At 40.1% G+C, this 18,634-nt stretch overlaps 2 protein-coding genes across 3 annotated transcripts; one reads left to right on the top strand and one right to left on the bottom strand.

Annotated features, from left to right (window-relative positions):
• The first annotated feature begins 3,623 nt into the window (after nt 1-3,623).
• Nucleotides 3,624-5,706, top strand: LOC116614117. Its single transcript, XM_048729569.1, has 2 exons — nt 3,624-4,153; nt 4,469-5,706. Exons 1-2 carry the CDS (start codon nt 3,926-3,928, stop codon nt 4,577-4,579), a joined length of 339 nt encoding a protein of 112 aa, XP_048585526.1. The 5' UTR covers nt 3,624-3,925; the 3' UTR covers nt 4,580-5,706.
• On the bottom strand, nt 5,191-17,914 carry LOC5506350 (programmed cell death protein 4). Of its 2 annotated transcripts, XM_032374725.2 has the most exons (13): nt 17,341-17,914; nt 13,597-13,709; nt 13,174-13,251; nt 11,954-11,989; nt 11,798-11,878; nt 11,248-11,486; nt 10,386-10,500; nt 10,043-10,090; nt 9,643-9,702; nt 8,319-8,429; nt 8,049-8,188; nt 7,551-7,574; nt 5,191-5,393 (listed from the first exon to the last, which is right to left on the bottom strand). In XM_032374725.2, the coding sequence occupies exons 1-13, from the start codon at nt 17,597-17,599 to the stop codon at nt 5,342-5,344; spliced, it is 1,356 nt and encodes a 451-aa protein (XP_032230616.1). In that variant the 5' UTR covers nt 17,600-17,914; the 3' UTR covers nt 5,191-5,341. The 2 variants fall into 2 exon arrangements, with proteins under 2 accessions (XP_032230616.1, XP_001627059.1); XM_001627009.3 differs by lacking the exon at nt 7,551-7,574.
• Between the last annotated feature and the right edge of the window lie 720 nt (nt 17,915-18,634).

Genomic DNA, 18,634 nt, shown 5'->3' with positions numbered 1-18,634 from the left:
CCGCCAAATACGCTATCCTCGCACCCGAGATCGGCTGCACGCATGTCGATATGCGAGTGAGTTTGCTTGCCGTAACACTCTTTGCTGCTCCACACTTTCAAATCGACTTACGCATGCTGCCAGACATCTCGATGTTTGAGGGATGTAGGCTTGGTAATACCCTATTGCGCCGCCCATCGAGTGCGTAGCTTCGATGTACTCTTGGTAGGCTGGGTGATCATCAGGGAGCCATTGAGGATCATGTCCCGTCTCGTCTGTAAACGGTCGATAGCCACGTTGTCCCGTCTTGGTCGGTACAGTTTGCCTTCGTGCGTGACTATCACGTGACCACAGAGCCATATGCGGGTGCTCCTTGGGATCGTCCTTTTTATGAAGCAAATGAGTGCTTCACGTATTTTTGCGTCGCGTGTTTTCATGGCTGCGCTACTGAGTGACCTGTCCTCATAAAGTGCTTGCAACTCTGTTTCGGCCTCGGGATTGAGCCCATGCACGCTTGTGATGACAGGCGGGTCCGTCGGGTGCTCGGTCCATGCGTGATTGTTGTGACATGGGATGTGGATTTGTGTGTATCCTCTCTTGTATTTCCCGGGATCCCAGAGAGTGTTACCAAGGGCATCGACATCCACTAGCTTGATCTCCAGCTTTCTCTCCAGGCGAAAGAGATCTTCCTTTGTGCATCCCGTAGTCGCTCGTCGAAGGTTTCCAGTGCCTTAGCTCGTTTCTTTGTCATCCCTAAAGAACGCGCTGTGCACCGATTCCTCAGGTAGTCAGCCACGTAGGTTACAACACAGTTGACCATCTCTTTGTCTTCCGCAGGCTCGAACATGGGCCCGGGCTCGCCGTTCTGCTCTGGCAAAGGACGAAGTTCGTAACGTACGTACACCAAGTACTCCCTGCCTTTCTCCCATATGCCAGTGTCTATGCCCTCTAGAACGCCTACCGTAATCTTGTCACCCCTTCTCACCAAGGACCCGCCCATTTTGTGTTCTGAGCGTCCCTCCTTCTGATATTGGAGCTATGGTCTCGACGTACCTAAGAACGGGGATGGGGATGCTACTGCCTGAGGCGACCTCTCAGCTCTGCTAGGACAAAGGGGAATGTCCTTCGAGCCCGCTGTTCTTTGTAAACAAGCTTGTGTTATACAGGGTTATTACCACAGGCCTCGCAAAGCCGAGCCTCGGACTGGGTCCCCACTCCACACTCTCCACAGGGATGAGGTTCGATTGCGCCCTTCCTCAACATAGCGCGATGTATCTTGCAACGCTCATAGATGCAACTTTTTCCGCAATGAGCTAAGCTCCCAATCGTGAGCCACTGACACTGGTTTTGGCCTCTCATAGCCTGCTCGCATATACCAACCCACAAATGGGTCTAAATGGGCGTATGGTGTGTGAGAATTGACTGTATTGCGCGTGCCTCACGCCCTGCTAATCATAGTCGGGTTCCAATGTTACACATCAAGAGGGTGCTGTTTCTCTGATATCCTTAGGTTATCCCGATTTTGTCATGGTGCTTTGCGGAGCCCCCCCTGGTTCTTGCACTCTAACGGGCACATACGATCACCCTTTCAGGTTTGTTTAAAGCTATTGCTTTTGCGGGTTCCAATTATGTGAAAACCCTTAGTGGCTGGTGCGGAGCCTTTTGCACACGCTACCCGATTTCACTGAAAGACCTTATATTGTATAACCCGGTATTGCATTACCCATGGAGAGAGCATCGGGAGACAAAAAATGTAGGAAAACGGGCTGGGGAGCGCGGCGGGCTGGGCGGTGCGTGCCAGTCGATTTCACTGAACGATCCCATACGATAGCTCTTTTCAGGCTTCTGCTAAAGATTTCGGTTATGCGAAAAAGCCCTTCGCAGCTGGGGCGGGGCTTTTTTGCGCGCGCCAGTACCCGGTTACACTGGAATGACCCCTGTTATAGGACCGGGCATTATGCTACTCATGGTTAGTGGGGTATCGGGGGCAAGAAAACCCTCCGTGTTTTGACAATTCCCGCCATAATGATTTTGCAAAGAGCGCGACAATTTCAAGTTTGCTGAAAGTTTATTTGGGATAAAAAAGGCAGCAAATCGTCTCTAAATACGAAGAAAAACGACAAATCACTCTAGTAATTAATCTGAATAACCAGCTTAACGTTTCCACAGTCAAGAGAAGTTCTAGTTGAGAACGACGTATCTATTGGACTAAATTATGTTACAAAATTGTTGGTCAAAACTCAGAGAATGTCTTCTTTGGAGGTTATGTATTTCTGATGGAGTAAAAGCTTTGTGTGTAACTACAAAATGGAGTTTATTGAATGATTATGATCGAACAAACTCAAACGAACATCGACGAAAGTCAGAAGCGAAACCTCGCCATAGTAAGGTAAACAAAGTTGGAAAATCTCATTGAGGAAAAGAATAAATATGTTATTTCCCAGCTAAGGGTCCTCGGTCAGTATTTTCAAGACCTCGGTCACGGTATTTCACGATACGGACCGTTTTGTGTAACCATTCAAGAGAAAGTTGTTTCTGAGTCTAAGTAGTGTTGCCATGGTTACGCGCGCGACGTAATAATGAGTCTAATGCGCGTGCCATCTAAACACAACGCGCAAGTAAATCCCTGTAAGTGCGCGAGCCTGGGTCCGATTGGGTATAGAAATGTAAAAAGAAAATTATCACAGAATTTTCTTGATACAGTAGAACCCCACTAGCTCGAAGTTTGCTAACTCAAAATCTAAAAATTGAGCTAGATTTCTTCAGCCATTTTGCGCTGATTACTCGAATTAAAAACTCGGATAATAAGAACTTCCCTCTTTGGCTAAGTTTAAACGTAGTGTTATTCATGAGCCGTATTCAATGTAAATGAAGATGAAAAAATCGACTTGATTCATATAACAATATAGTTGATGTTCGCGGTCGTAAATATGTTTTGGGCCCGACTCGAGCTCATTTTAGCCCGAGCGCAGCGACTTTGGCGAGCATTAAGCGCAAAAACAAAAATAAGATCGGAAAACGCGGATGACTCGCGTGATATTTATTCATTGAAAGTTGTTATCATATTTAATAAATACAGCTTCAATTCACTTTACAAACCTTGCTAAATATACACGTGTTTACGGTTCTTTTTGTAAACGAAACAACTGTTTCAAAATATAGAACTTACATTCACTTCCCCGCCTGCCCTAGATAAACTGCCTTGTTTGCAATCATTACTGTTTTCCATGTCAATGGTTTCACTTGAAGCAAAAGGCACTCGTCGAGAGGTCCTTCTTGTCTTTTGTTTTGACTTCTGCATAGAAACGGCGTAAAATGCCTCCAAGATCCGAGGAGCCGATACTGTGAAAATCACCTTTTCATCGCCCAGGATGTTTGTTTTTTAGTATTTTGGGGAACAGAATCTTCTTCCATTTTTTTAAGCTCCTACTCATCGAGCTGAGAAGATTGTGAGTCGTGTTCAGCCATGTTTTCCTGTTTGTTTTTGGTAGTTGTCAAAACACAACCAAACACGGCAAGCGATGAGACGAGCGGTTTGAATGAATTTCGGGAATTCCTGCTTTCTTCTGATTGGCTCGCTGCAATTTCGCCCTCTCATTGGCTTAGAGCAGCGGGCTTCATACATTAGAGCCCGCCAAAACGTTCATTAGAGCAACAATGCCCGCCAAAGTTATAATAATTTGCATTGAATACGGCTCATGGATAGTACGGCGTTTCAACTTAGCCTTGCTCTACTGTTTCCTTTGGCCTTATTCATATATTCATATCCACCTTCAATGAGTGATGCAAGTTTGAGTCACGTGGCACCCTGCGATTGATGATGCAATATGTATAATGACGTAACAAAAGCTGCAGATGTTGACAACGCTTTCACCTGAAAGCATTTTTTGTAATTTGATAAATTCTTTGACTAAACAAACCAATGTGACGTACGCGTAAGGAATAGATGTGTGGCTCTTTACTGTCTAAGCTGTCGCATCCCCCCGCACTTTTAGTCTCACCGCCTCATTTGCGATGTCTCAGGCGGACCTTAAGTCGTACAGACCTTGTCACTACGGAAGCTGAGAGCGGTTGCTGGGATGAGCCACAAGAAACGGCGTCAAACGAGGACATGGAAGAAATGGTGGAGTGGTACGAGGCGACACCTTCGGATAACTCGACCGCCATCAAGGAGGTAAGTATTCGCCAGAATATGGGAGACAAAGATTCAGGCGATGTACAATCTAAGGAATGGAAGTAGGCCCCAAAATCCATGCGCTACTGACAATGATTGCCTTTTTTATCGTGTATCTCTTATTATACCTGGTACTGCCTGTAATTCAGCCGTGAGTGCTGCGAATGGCAGAAAATAAACTAAACTCTTCAAATTTCAAGAAAGGGTATGCTTATGTTATTACTAAGAGTTTCAGACATTAATACGCAAAGCGAATTGAGTCACGTGAGCGGCTGTGTACACGAGCGCTTTATTTAGCATCGCTATTACTTACAGGTGCTCGGTGACAGCGCCACAACAATTACAGGACTAGAGAGCTCGACGCAAGACGAACTCGAGATCGACACGCAGTACTTAGTGTCAGAGGACAGTATGTCGTGGGGGTAGACTCGACACCGTGCGGCCCAAGACGCGTGGATTTTTCTTAGGGTTACCTAGCTACGACGCGCGGGGAGCAGCAAATAGGAAAGTAAATAAACGTCTAGCTTGCAAATGAACGAGATGTTTATGCGACTATGCATACTAAAAAATCCAGCATTTGTCACGCAAACTTTGTCGTACTAAACCATCCAGCTATTGTCAAATAAACTTTGTGTTTATTGATTTTAAGACTTGGCAGCTACTTGAAAAGGTCTAGAAAACTGCCCATATCTAATAAACGCCCCTTATCTAATAAACGCTCAATATCTTATGAACCCCCCCCCCCCTTAAGCTTACAACGATATAGGAATTCCGATAATATAAATCAAATTCGATTGCGTTCTTGTTTAATCTGAGCTTGGCTTCTACTGGGTGAGACTTGCTCATTGTCAAGAAACGTCCAGGGGGAAATGTGTTGTAAAATAAAGACACGGTCTAAGAAATAAATAGCTATTATTGTTGAAAATTTATCACTATACCATTGTGAAAACACTTAATTTTGAATGAAAAAAAAAAACATTTTGGCGGTAGTATCATGGTAAAAAATAAGAACACAACAAGAACAATAGAAGCGAACGTTAGGATTTGCAAAACTGTTTTATTGGATTTGCGAGTGTGCATGTGGTGAAATAAACAGAATCCTCACACCCCGCTATATATTACACAGTGCCGAGACCATAACCAAGAGGCGCACATGGATAGGCCTCGCAACATACAGAAATCAGCTTGTCATGCCTTTACCAAGCCGCCATCGCCTTCGCTGACGAACCTCTTCCGTCCCCTAAAGACAGATGATCACGTGATGAGTGTACATGATACGTGGTGGGTACACGATACAAGAGCGAAGATACAAGCACGTGATATCAACAAACACAAGACACATGCACGTTATAATTACCAACAAGGAACTATTGAGTATGACAATGAGCGCAGATGCTGACCGAAAATTGACAATTGCAGGCTCTCCCTAGGGGAAACCACTCACCCATAGCGCGAGATTTAGATCTACGAAGATGTCCGAATGTTTTTCTCTTGCTAGTAATCCTATGCACGTCTTCAGAATGTCTTCTAAATGATTAAACAAGTGTGTTTGACCTTTCTTTACTTCTTTTTTTTAGAGAGAGTTACCAACATACTAACAGTTTTGTTTCATTTATAGAATTTATGTGTTTACGTGACTTGGGAGGCACTATTTCCGGCTATCTGTCCTCGAGGGACTGAGCCAGATCATTTGCAAATTGCATTTGGATCAAAAGAATAAATTACCATAATGACTTTCACCTCGTACTTTTGCTCAAGACTGACGCAAAACAAGTAAAGTTCATAATCAAATAATGAAATTATCAATAGTTGTGCACAACATGGTGGCATCATTTGTGTGTTTTTATTACTCGATTTTCCATAATAATGAAATATTCAATATTAATGAGAAGTGACATCTAAGTGTTTATAATATATCTAAAAAAAAAAATGTCCGATTTCTGGGAAATGAAAGGATTGTTTAGAGAAGGGTATGATAATTGTATGTGATTCAGAACAACTTGTGCTTGATATGATAACCGCGAACAGTACCAACAATCATACCCTAGAAAATTGATACTACACACTAAAAAATAATTAAAGATCTTTCTCCGAATTTCCTATATATGGCACCCACAAAATCCTGATAAATAAAGAACGATAAAAGTGATCACAATCTAGGAACAGTGATTTTATTTCCCAGATCGCAAGAAAATTACTGTCAATTTGAGCTCAAACGGCGAATCAAGCAAATTTCGCCGTAGTTGCAAATAAGTTTATTCGAACGGAAAAGTACGGATTTTTATCATAATATCCAAATCAAATAAACTATAGAAGAAAGACTGTCATAGTGCAGAGCTTAAGAACAGTCTCCCTCAAATAACGGAGATATTTTCGAAATTCATGTAGAAATCATTACACGCCACCATCGATTCCTGTGAATGGTTAACTGTTTGGCATCTTTATGGTAATATTTAGCACGAAAAACGGTAACCGGCAATCGCTGATTCGAGCGGGACTAAATTTAAACATTCTGTTTGCCTTCTGTTGAAATTTGCTGGTCAAAGAAGACATCTCTACAGTCCAGAAACAGTGTGAGTTTTTGTCATAACATTCCACATCCGCCATTTTGATGGTCATAGCGCGCAATGAAATGCGCATGCGCAACAGAATAGTCCCTTCTTATAATTACCAGTGAACACGACAAAATCACGCGTACATTACCAGTGAATACGATAAAATTACGTGAACATTACCAGTGGACACGATATAATCACGTGAAATTACCAGTGGACACGATATAATCACGTGAACATTACCAGTGGGAACGATATAGTCACGTGAAAATTTCCAGTGAACACGATAAAATCACGTGAACATTACTAGTGAACACGATAAAATCACGTGAACATTACCAGTGAACACGATAAAATCACGTGAACATTACCAGTGAACACGATAAAATCACGTGAACATTACCAGTGAACACGATAAAATCACGTGAATATTACCAGTGAACATTACAAAGTCGTGCGAATATTCCCAAATAAGTATTAGCAAAAATGTGACATCAACGATAATATTACGAAGACGAGAAAGAAACACGGGTTATGATAAGTGACACAAACACGTGATCGCATGAAGCAAATCTGTGATAGCGACAACCAAGAATAGAAGGATAGTTTGCCATCACCGAATGTTATTTAACATAAACACCATCCTCCAATTCCAGGTGAATCGTATCATTTATTTAACAGGTTAATGGTTAAACAGCATACAACTTAGTGATTTAGCAAAAGCGTGTTATGATTAAAAAGCTTCAACGCGTCTTTTATTATCTTTTAAAGTTTTTTAATTCCAGGTTTATTCTAAATAGCAATTCTGTTTCTTTGCAAAAATCAATAATAGAAATACTCACGCCGGTGCCAAACCCAAAGACTTCCTACAAACAAATACAAGCGTGTCAGCGGTGTTGCGAGCATGTGTGCAACGTTATGATCAATGCGCATGCGTCACGTATGGCAGCAACAAGGAGCGACTCGATATCAACAAGGAGTCAATAGTCAAGTCAACGAGTAACTCAATATTAAGAAAAAGCTATATATCAAGAGCATAAGTCTTTTGTTCAGCGTCACAAAAAGTCGTCGAGGATATGATGGTGATAAATTATACAAAGTGCAGGTACGGTTCCCGATAACAACAAGTTAAGTTATCATGATGACAAATGTGTCATCATGATAAAACAGCTCACAAAAGAATATGCATGAAGTGAAAACAGAACAACATTGCTGTAGGTCGAGCTTACAGCAATAAATAGAGGCTATGGCATGCCCCGCAATGTTTTATAGATCTCTGATAACTAAGCAGAGAAAAGTGCAAGAGTAGATGACAGTTTAAAGTTATTTAGGTACGTTACCTTGAAGGCATTTTAAGAGTTAGGGAGATTGGAATGACTCCTGACTTGGTACTTGCATCGACAAGCTTCTCTAAGAAGATATGCGCATGTGGGATATCAAGTACAATATCCCCCATGGAGTCAAACACACGGATGAAACCCTATACAGAACACAGGGCAATCAGAAAAAAGTAGTTGATGATTTTACCTTGAACACTAGAAGAAGAAAAAAAGTTGTCCTCTTCTCGAAACTATAGAATCCAGGATTTAACAGTGCTGACATGGGCTTACGTTTCTTATCTGGTCTGGTGTGACAATATTCGTCTGGTGGAAGTCCTTGAAAAGGTTATTCATGACTTCAATGACCCTCTCACTGCCTTCCTCTAATACCATCATGATAGCCTGCAGACAGATCAAACAGGTTATTATACTTTCTTAAATCCATCACAATGGCCTATAAACAGGTCAAACAGTTTAATCATACTTTCATGATGGCCTGCAGACAGGTCAAACAGGTTATTATACTTTCTACAATACCATCACAGTGGTCTATAAACAGGTCAAACAAGTTATTATACTTTCTACAATACCATCACAATGGTCTATAAACAGGTTATTATACTTTCTACAATACCATCACAATGGTCTATAAACAGGTCAAACAAGTTATTATACTTTCCACAATACCATCACAATGGTCTATAAACAGGTCAAACAAGTTATTATACTTTCTACAATACCATCACAATGGTCTATAAACAGGTCAAACAGGTTATTATACTTTCTACAATACCATCACAATGGTCTATAAACAGGTCAAACAAGTTATTATACTTTCTACAATACCATCACAATGGTCTATAAACAGGTCAAACAAGTTATTATACTTTTTCCAATAGCATATGATGGCCTGTAAACAGGTCAAACAAGTTATTATACTTTCTACAATACCATCACAATGGTCTATAAACAGGTCAAACAGGTTATTATACTTTCTACAATACCATCACAATGGTCTATAAACAGGTCAAACAAGTTATTATACTTTCAACAATACAATCACAATGGTCTATAAACAGGTCAAACAGGTTATTATACTTTCTACAATACCATCACAATGGTCTATAAACAGGTCAAACAAGTTATTATACTTTTTCTAATAGCATATGATGGCCTGTAAACAGGTCAAACAAGTTATTATACTTTCTTAAATACCATCATTTGACTGCACCCAACCTATGTCAAGGTGTGAAATGTAACCTTTAGGCTACTGTACTCTTTCACACTTCCCTGTTTCATCTAAACACGAGGTTCCGCTATAAAAGGTGCGCTAGATTATGATAGCACAAAATTTAAAATTTTGCACCGAAAACGTGAGTGGACAGCAAATAACTAGTTTAACAATCTATTTTTGCACAGGTAACAATCTGTTACCTGTGCAAAAATAGTTTTATTCCAGCCGACTGAGGCTCAGAGATAAGCAATTTTTTAGAAGGCTTATCATTTGTGCAAATTCGAGCCCAGGGGTGGGAGGAGCTTTCCCTTTGATAGCGGAACCTCGTGTTTAAAATCAATTTGGAAGCAATGGTCTGATAACAGATCATAGTGATCTTACCTCATAAACCAGCTCATGATGAAAGTGTGGCACATCAAGTTCTTGGACACAACGACAAGCCTGTAAGAATAGACAGGTACATTAACAGCGGACAGGATTTTTAACCACTAAATTGCTGGGTTCTTGCGCAAACTTCACCAGTAAAGCTGTGATTTGCTCAGTTGTCTATGAGACAAAGGCCTTATAGAAGCCCTCCCCCAAAAAGCACCTCATCTGGGGCATGGCAAAGTAGATAAGTGCTCCAAGGGGGCAGACACTGTGTGACACACCCTGTGCCTGTAAAGACCAAGAGGGTTTGATCATGTCATGTTATGGTACTTTGCAATATAAACATTAAGACATTCCAAAATCTACATTAGTTTTCATTGCTGTGCTTGTCCAAATTCAGTGATGAAATTACCTCTTCAACATCTTCAGATGAGAGATACTCTTTCAGTAGAAGCTCCATCTGCAAAACACTACTTTTAATAAAAAGTAAAAGCAATTATTTTGAAAAAGCATCCATTTCCTTGGTAAATAATGGTAAATAAATCTATTTAAAAGCTACATAGGTTCACCATGCAACATCTACTTTTTTCACCAAGTATTTCACAGGTTCACCATGCAACATCTACTTTTTTCACCAAGTATTTCACAGGTTCACCATGCAACATCTACTAGTTTCACCAAATATTTCACAGGTTCACCATGCAACATCTACCTTTTTCACCAAGTATTTCACAGGTTCACCATGTAATATCTACCTTTTTCACCAAGTATTTCACAGGGCGTCGGCCACCAGCAACACCCCATACATTGTCTAATCGCACCATTCCATGCTTCATCTTGATCAAGGTGTTGGCTTTCTCTAGCGCCTTCCTACAAATTCACACACAGATCAAGGCAAACGTACAATGTGCATACAAAGACTGCACTGGATGGTGAAGAAAAGAATATTAGGTAACAATTACATCAAAATTAGCTGTAAAAGCTATCAAGTCCTCCCTCTCACATTTCCCTCTATTCTCAAGAATCAATTTGTTTCAGATTTTATTAATTGTCCATACTTTTAAATGCTTTATGTCAATGAAGAAGGGGCCATATCTTATAGCACTAAAGGACCTTTGGAGGAGTCCTTTATGAACAAACCACGGATTAGCACTTTAGGTCTGGAAGAGGCAATTTTTTACCCTAAGACAGCACTAAAACAAACATTTGTATGCAGGTGCCACACTCTGCCATTGAGAGCATCTCTAGTCTTCAAGTTAAGGCTTTTTTTATCGTCTTGTCACGACACACAAGTGATAGCAGAATCGGGGATAGAATTTGGTAGGATTTTGTGCCGTAAAACATGGGACAATCACGTATCTACCTCTATTGGGAGTTCACCCACATGGGCAAGCACCCAACCACCTTCAAGCCCCCCCCCCCCCCCCCCCCCCCAAAAGGGTTTTAAGATCCTTTACAGCACATCCATCAAGACATTGATCAATTTAGATTTTAACATTGATGCTGAGTGAAAACAATCACAATTTTGGCCTCAGAAGAAATTATTAGCTGCTGCCTTGCTTATTCTATATCAACGAAGCATCTTGATTCAAAACACCCAACGTAAGCTCTGCATACCTCTGAGTGGAATTTGGTGCTGTATCAGCATGATTAGCCACAAAAGCAGGAGACAGACAGTCGTCAGCAATCGCCCGGGCAATAAATTTCCCCAGAACTTCAGGTGCATCAGGTGTGTCCAGTGAGAGGTCATCTAGGTCATCCAGGAGTTTCTGGAAACCTGAGGCAATGTCTGGCCTGGTCAGGGTTGAGCCATAAAGGTCTGAGATCAGCACAGAGGCCATCTCTCGCTGGGTGGCCTGAAGTATTAAAATTTATGTCTTTTGTTGGCAAAGAATTAAAAATGCAACAACATTACATCTTAATGACAGTCGAAAGGGAGGGTGGGAGGGAAGGTGTCAAAGGGAGCATATATCCGCCTCCCCTTTATATGGTACAAAATTAAATAAAACGTTTTCAGGTCAAATCATCTACAATTATCCTACAGTAATTGATGAGGCCTATTTTGGGATTTGTTCCTTCCATTGGGATATGCAGGTTGAACTTGTGATGCCACAACTACAGACAAACACAGTATCATAATGTGTCCAGTTCACATTCAACCTCATACCTTCCTGTCCAAGGCGTGTGTGACTGCAAACACCACAATTTTAAACTTTCTATTAGAGATGTTGAGCTCTTGAAGGGACAACTAAAAACAACAGAAAATGGTCAGTTTGATCAGTGAGGCCTCGTAGAGAAAAGGTAAATATTTCAGATGACTCACATCAACATCTTCTGTGTCCCCATGCTCAAAATATTCCTGAACAAAAGAAAGAACAGTCAATAAAACTGGCCAGACTGTCTTTTAAATAATGATAACAGCATGGCAGCTAAAGGTAAATAAATGATAACAAACAACCTGAAGAACCGATGATCAATCAGACTAATTACATGATGAGTGCTATGAAAAAAACCAGAGGAGGCAACACAATAACAACAAATAATGCCATATTGTTTGATATCCAAGTGAACTGATCAGTAAAAAAATAAACACAAACAACTCCAACAGCACAGGATATCGGATGGATTATGCCGAACGCTTTTCCGATTTTCAAGACTGTTCATCCGAAGAAAAGATCTGCTTCACAATGACAAGAACTTCTTTCAGGGATTCAACAAATGTTTATCAGATTTTGATAATCGTTACTAAAATGACAACAGTCGCTCTTTCGAGAAATGCTTGTTTGCTAATTTTAATTTTGAGCTACTTTTCAGTTGACCAGTAATTTACCTTACTCACTTTAACTATCGTGATGATCGTAATGGCTTATTGATGGGGTAATTTAGGGGTCTTATTGATGCAGGAGTTCATTGACAAGCGCAAAGCCGTGATAGTAAAGTTGTGGTCGCCAGTGACATTTCATTGTTTTGAAAAGACAAGAAAAAATCAACAGCCCACTTGCTTTCTTAATGTGGATTTGGCTCAAACAAATCAATTGTCGAACTTCATCAATCGCGACTATCAATGTCAAAAGAAAGCTGAGATATAGAGGACTTTTTTGAGAAATGTCTGTTTTATGTGCGAGTTTAGTAAAAAGCGAGAACCGTCATATTGTTGTCGTCACTGTTAACATGTCGTTGTATTGCAAAGGCAAATACCTTACTACACTTAATTTTCACGATGAGCTTCCGAATTATTAGAATATTCTTCCAAAACGAGTACGATCTTCTGAACTTTTCAAATTTCAGAGAACGATCTTCCGAACTTTAGAGTGTTTTTTGGAATTTGAAGGGACTTCTGAACTTCTGAATTTAAAAAAAAGTTCTTCCTATTGTGTCCTTGGAACAAGATTTATGAACGATAAAACGAGGCAACATTTGTTAACCTTCAAGATTTGCCCCAAAACGTTTTTCGCTAGTGTACGTTTTCCCATCACATTTATGGTAATGTTACATTGAACAATTATTAGATTTATATATATATACATATTATATATTACTCACCACAATTATGGGGTCAACATGAAGTTCAAACTCTTCAACAGTCAGCTCAGGCTTAATTTCTTTGATCTCATAGGGTTCCTATGGAATATGACAACCAACAGCATCATCAGTTCTAAAGAAAATGTTGCAAACTACACAAACTGTGTTCCATTCTAGCAGACAACTACATTATTGGCATTATACTGTTGGCATTACACTGTATTCAATGATCACATTTGATCATATTCATGACTCATTATGACATCAATAGATCATCACCAGCAATGTGATGTATAGTTTAATTAGAATTTGTAGAAAACTTGTACAAAGATAAAAATTTTACTCTCCAAAATAAAGACCATTTATACTATTGGGTCTAGCTGCAATATGTAAAATCAAGACTTCACTGTACTAAATGTGTTCCTACAGTCGACTCATACTCACTGTCTCATCCTCCTCTGATTCATAGTTAGGGTCATGCTGGTCCCGAACTTTGAGGTCCTCCTCGGTAAGCACCTCACCAATGACGCCCCACGTCCCTTTTCCACCAGCGCCACCTGGAAACAACAATAACAAGAAAGATAGATTGAACAAATTTACACAATAATTTACTCAACGCAGTCTCCCTGCACCTCCTCCTAAAGGGTTGTAATTGCCGCAAACAAACACATGCTCGCATTTCAATGTTCAATGTTAGAATGTTCAGCGTTGAGAATAACAGCTTTACAGTTGTGCTAAGATGCGCTGTTTATGCCTTAGAGGTTCAAAGTGATTATCACCTTCAAGTTCAGATGTAGAAAAGCATTTACCATAATTTTGTATACTTAAGGTCTAGTAAAGGTGAATGACGTGTCCGCGGAAAAAAATATCGTCGCGCAGCAATTTTCACTACATGTACAAACTATATATCAAATAAAAGATAAAAGATTAAATTATCTCCTGCAAATTTTATTTTTGCAATAGCTAATTCAGAGTTTAAGTTTTGAGGCCTCAAACTCAAAAGTACGGAGCATAATGCACCTTCGAGTTATTGCGCATTCACTTGCACATAATGGCATCTCAATGACAGATAGATGATCTACCAAAGTGTGTGAGGACTTTTTGTTATTTGACACTGTCAACATAATATCACGAATCAAAGTTGAAACTCTCATTTCTGGCGAAATTTGGACACGAAAAGTGCTATAAAATCGAAAATTCCTCACACACTTTATGACATGGCATAATTATCTATCAGATCCCGAAAATTTGAAGGCAATATCTTAAAACCAGTCGGGAGGTTACGCCCGACAAGCTTGAGTTCTCGCCTCAAAATAATACGCTAGAAAAGTCAAAGATTTGCGTGAATTCACGGTCAACAGGTCAGGGGAAACAGCAAAGGCCCATTTCAGCCATCTTAGAATGCTATTTATGGAAAAAAATTTTGCAAAAATAAAGTTTAAGAACTATTGATGCAGGTTTTGCAAAGCCACAAAAACAAACAGTGGTGTCAAATTTAGCTTTACCAAGACCTTAAATAAAATGACTTGTGAATTGGAATATTTATCTTATCATGTTCAATCAGGTAAAGTCCTTTTGATACTTATGTTTCTTTTTTGGTTTTTCCCTGCACACCAGCCTAGCTCACAGAGGCTTTTTTTTTTTCTTGTTTCTTGGACTTCAGAAAGAACCCCTACAGGATGTCTCACCTTTTTCGTTCATTGATTTTAAACTTTATCCGTACGGATGAAGCCATCTGATTGGCTAATGACATCCCATCACTCATCACTCCACAGCTTTATCACGTTCGTGCTACAGTGCTGATTCAGCATGGTGCTTACAGAATAAGCGATCCAAAAAGCTTAAAACACTCTTCATTTGAAAGGCAAATCCGTTATTTCAAGACAAGGGCAGGAGGCAGCTGTGAAAGACCTCGTGGGAAGCTAAACATGTGATGGCTGTGTTGCTGACAGGGTTCGGTAAACGCATGATTTTTACCGTTTTTTAACATTTCTGAGATTGCCTCTCGAGAGAAACATTGCACAAAATCTTCACTTTTAGTAATATACTCACTAAACACTAAACACAATTTTTCGTCATGTGTTACATTAGGGGCGTTGAACGAAAAAGGCTAGACATCCTGTAGGCGTTTTTTTCCCTACCCCCCCTCCTCCTGCCCCACGCATTTTTCCTCCCCCTCCTCCTGGGGAGCCATTAACCAAGATGGCGGCGGTGGTATGCGAACTCTGAGTTTTCGGGGTTTTCGTGCCAGAAAAACTATCAAAGCCTACAGGTAGGCTATGACTGTACCAGTCACAGGTAGATAACAAATCCCTTTTATGCTACTAAGCTTTTACTGTAAGTTGAACACCAGAAATATACAGATGATCTAAGGATTGCTGTGTTAAAGTAAACTGCAGAAAGACCTCAAAAAGCTTATGGGTGATAGAGCCATCAAGTGATCAAGTATCCACAAAAACTTGTCCATGCTTTGCATTCCAGAGTTAAACATATCCATGAAAAACTTGAGGGTTAAATGATAGTATAAAAATACAATAAGATAAGTACCACCTCCCCTTAATACTCCCTCCACCTGACCCTATCTTTTTACAACAGGCCCTGGGGGGAAGGATCTGTAAAGTTTAACACATGCATTAAGCAAATGGAACTTTTAACATAACAACAAACTTTTGGCTTAGGGGTGGTTACGCCAAGGATGGTTTTGCATGTAGATATCTACATAAAACAAAGACACGAACCCAAATTTTCACGAACAAAATAATAATATACAACAAAATAATCGCATGTGATTAAAGTTTGAGAGCTTCAATTAAATTTACAGTTGCCATCATTGGCAAGGGTAAATTATTCAAATGGCTTTAATAGTAAGTATGTGAAGCAGTAAATATGGTTGAATTAGCAATACATGTAGTGGCTGGAAGAATTTTGATGGCGGCCATGCGGTTAGAGTGGTGAGCCCGGAAATGCTGAATTATAAATACAGGTGGACACATTTATAACTGAGTTAAAAATGCTATAAAAATGCTAAAAGTTGCTCTGGATTCAGTCCAATTTTGGAAAAATACGACGAGCTATAGGCCGAAGAGAAAGCAAGGCTCCTGATGTTCTACATGGCCTTTTTGCCACTGATGGCCTACCAACAGTCCCGCCGATGGATGGAATTGGCAGGCATATAAAAAGCTACAAAGTGCCACCTTCAAGAACCGACTATCACAAACAATCGTTTTCCCCGCGGACCATCAGGGATTGGAACTTTCTGCCAGAGCTAAATGCAAGGGCAGCCAATCTTTTTAAGAAAACAAGCGAACTATTATTGCATTGACTTATGTAACTTTACTTATTATATATTTTTGTTGTTATCGTTTTTGTTGACATTTTAATACCTCATAAGAATCTTCGAATAAAAGGAGATGGGGTTATATGGAAGGAGAAGAAGACGAAGAAGCGGCCATCTTATTTTGCAAGAAAGCAGAACGGTTGCAACAACGCGGTAAAAAGTGTGTAGCAATAACGCATACAAATTGAACCAGTTATTTGCAATCCTAAATATTCCAAAACGAGGATGAAAACACATTCGCGATTATGCAAATTAACAAACACGTACAATGTGAAGTGCGGTTTTAGTTATCGATATCAGGGAAAACAAGATGGTAACTGTATTTTATAGATAAAAAAAATAGCAAGGAAAGCTAATTGTTTAGTTTTAGTCTTTCTGGATGTACTATGTACTATGATTATTGTGATTCATGAGCTTGCAGCGCGAGAAAGGAGGACAAAAATAGTTTTGTACCGTTTAGTACAACAACACACCACCATGCGTACAGCATGCATGGGCTAAAAATTAACCTATATATCCAATTAGTAGAGCCTACAACCAACACACAACAACAGCTACAATATAACGTAGACTTTTTTGACTCAGTAGGAACCATTGTGATGATAAAAATGTTCTGTAAAAGAATATGATGTTTAGAGTTTAGTCACCTCGTGGCTCTCTCTCTCTAGTTTGATTGTTATTCCTCGATGTATAAAATATTTATGATCAACTTTCCAGCTCTAGACTTTCACAGTTCAAAACAAAATAAAACAACTCGATGACTAATGAATCTATTAAAACGTTGGTTACGCTACTGAGAAGCCTGGTCACCGTAGTTTGTTGTAATAGCTTGTATCGAAACCCTTACTGACCTTTCTTCGGAAGACCTCGTCGACCCGTGCGAGGCTTTCTATCTGTTTGTCTTTTCTCAGACGCTTTTACCGACAGTTCGGGGTGAGCAGAACCGTTAATTCCGTGCCTGGTTGATGCATTAGTCCCTCTGATTTGCTGCTTCTCCTCGGCAAGAGAACTGCTCTTGACTTCGCCCACATCGGAGGTCGACTTGCTGCGAATTCGCATCTTCTTCGTGCTTGCGGTGGGAACGGTGGCGGGGTTGCCTGAGCTGGCCATGTTTTTAAGCGAAAAAGAAAAGCAAAGTGGAGCTTAGCACATGCACTTTAGCATCAAAGTGCCTGCCGGTGCTTTCAGCCTCCAAGCAGTGCGCAAAAGAGGCAGGGATTACACAGAATACACGTAGAAAATCGACTGTTGTAGTAGAGAAAACGTGATTTTGAAAACGTTCTGGAAGTAAGGTTGTGTTCACTTGTTTGGTCACCTGACTGAAATAGCGCTCGTTGATTGGCACGGTTGGAACAATAACAGCTCAACGAGTGCTTGTACTGTTCTGATCACGAACCAGGTTTGGAAGAAAGACTAAAAGCCCTACGTTTTATTATTTCAAAAGCTAGTTTAATTCAAAAACAAAATAAGACACGATAGAACTCGGAGAGTGACACTGCGCACAAATGTTAGAAGTCAGAAAAAATGTTTATGACAAAGACAATGTAGGGGGAGTGGCGAAGGCGCGATTGTGTTATGATTCAAATTACTTCTTTTCTGTGGAATAAAAAGCATTCACAGTACAACGGGTTAAGAATTATGGCGTTGGAAGACTTATTTCTTTTAACCTCAGATCTCCCTCTATTTACTCGTTTGTGAAATGATTATAGTAAAATTACTGTAGTTTGATAAGTATGTACATTTAAGTATACACTTACCTATTTCGCAGCCCTTTACCAGTCTGATCTAGTGTAGAAGATACCTACTGAAATGCGCAGCAAATAGAAAATTAAACCATCTAAGCAACACTCAATATAGCTCTTACCCTATAAATTCAGTCAATTTTTTTTATGCCTCAGTCTATGTATTGAAGACGGAATGTTTACAGAACGGTTCTTACAGCACGGAATCTGAACTTGGAACTTTTTTTTCCACATCTGTCATTCAGTCTTGTGACGCGTATCAGGCTTTGATTTCATTGGTCAAATTCCAGACCGTCATCTCTAACATGGCGACTTCGCTGCAGAGGAGCGTTTACGAGTGCACGTAGCACGTCACGCTTCAGTCGCGTGATCAAGCTCCGAGTTTTCTTTATCGGATTATATT

Source organism: Nematostella vectensis, chromosome 6 (genome assembly GCF_932526225.1).
Source record: "Nematostella vectensis chromosome 6, jaNemVect1.1, whole genome shotgun sequence".
NCBI lineage: Eukaryota > Metazoa > Cnidaria > Anthozoa > Actiniaria > Edwardsiidae > Nematostella > Nematostella vectensis.
This window is presented reverse-complemented; position numbering and strand designations above follow the sequence as displayed.

What these genes read in the sequence shown, in the direction of transcription:
- LOC116614117 (XM_048729569.1), top strand. Translation starts at nt 3,926, where the DNA reads ATGTGTGGCTCTTTACTGTCTAAGCTGTCGCATCCCCCCGCACTTTTA. An exon ending in ACTCGACCGCCATCAAGGAG is followed by an intron (nt 4,154 to 4,468) that starts GTAAGTATTCGC and finishes TATTACTTACAG; the next exon opens with GTGCTCGGTGACAGCGCCAC.
- LOC5506350 (XM_032374725.2), bottom strand. Translation starts at nt 17,599, where the DNA reads ATGGCCAGCTCAGGCAACCCCGCCACCGTTCCCACCGCAAGCACGAAG. An exon ending in ACGAGGTCTTCCGAAGAAAG is followed by an intron (nt 13,710 to 17,340) that starts GTCAGTAAGGGT and finishes TGTTGTTTCCAG; the next exon opens with GTGGCGCTGGTGGAAAAGGG. An exon ending in TCTTTGGGTTTGGCACCGGC is followed by an intron (nt 5,394 to 7,550) that starts GTGAGTATTTCT and finishes ATCTGTCTTTAG; the next exon opens with GGGACGGAAGAGGTTCGTCA.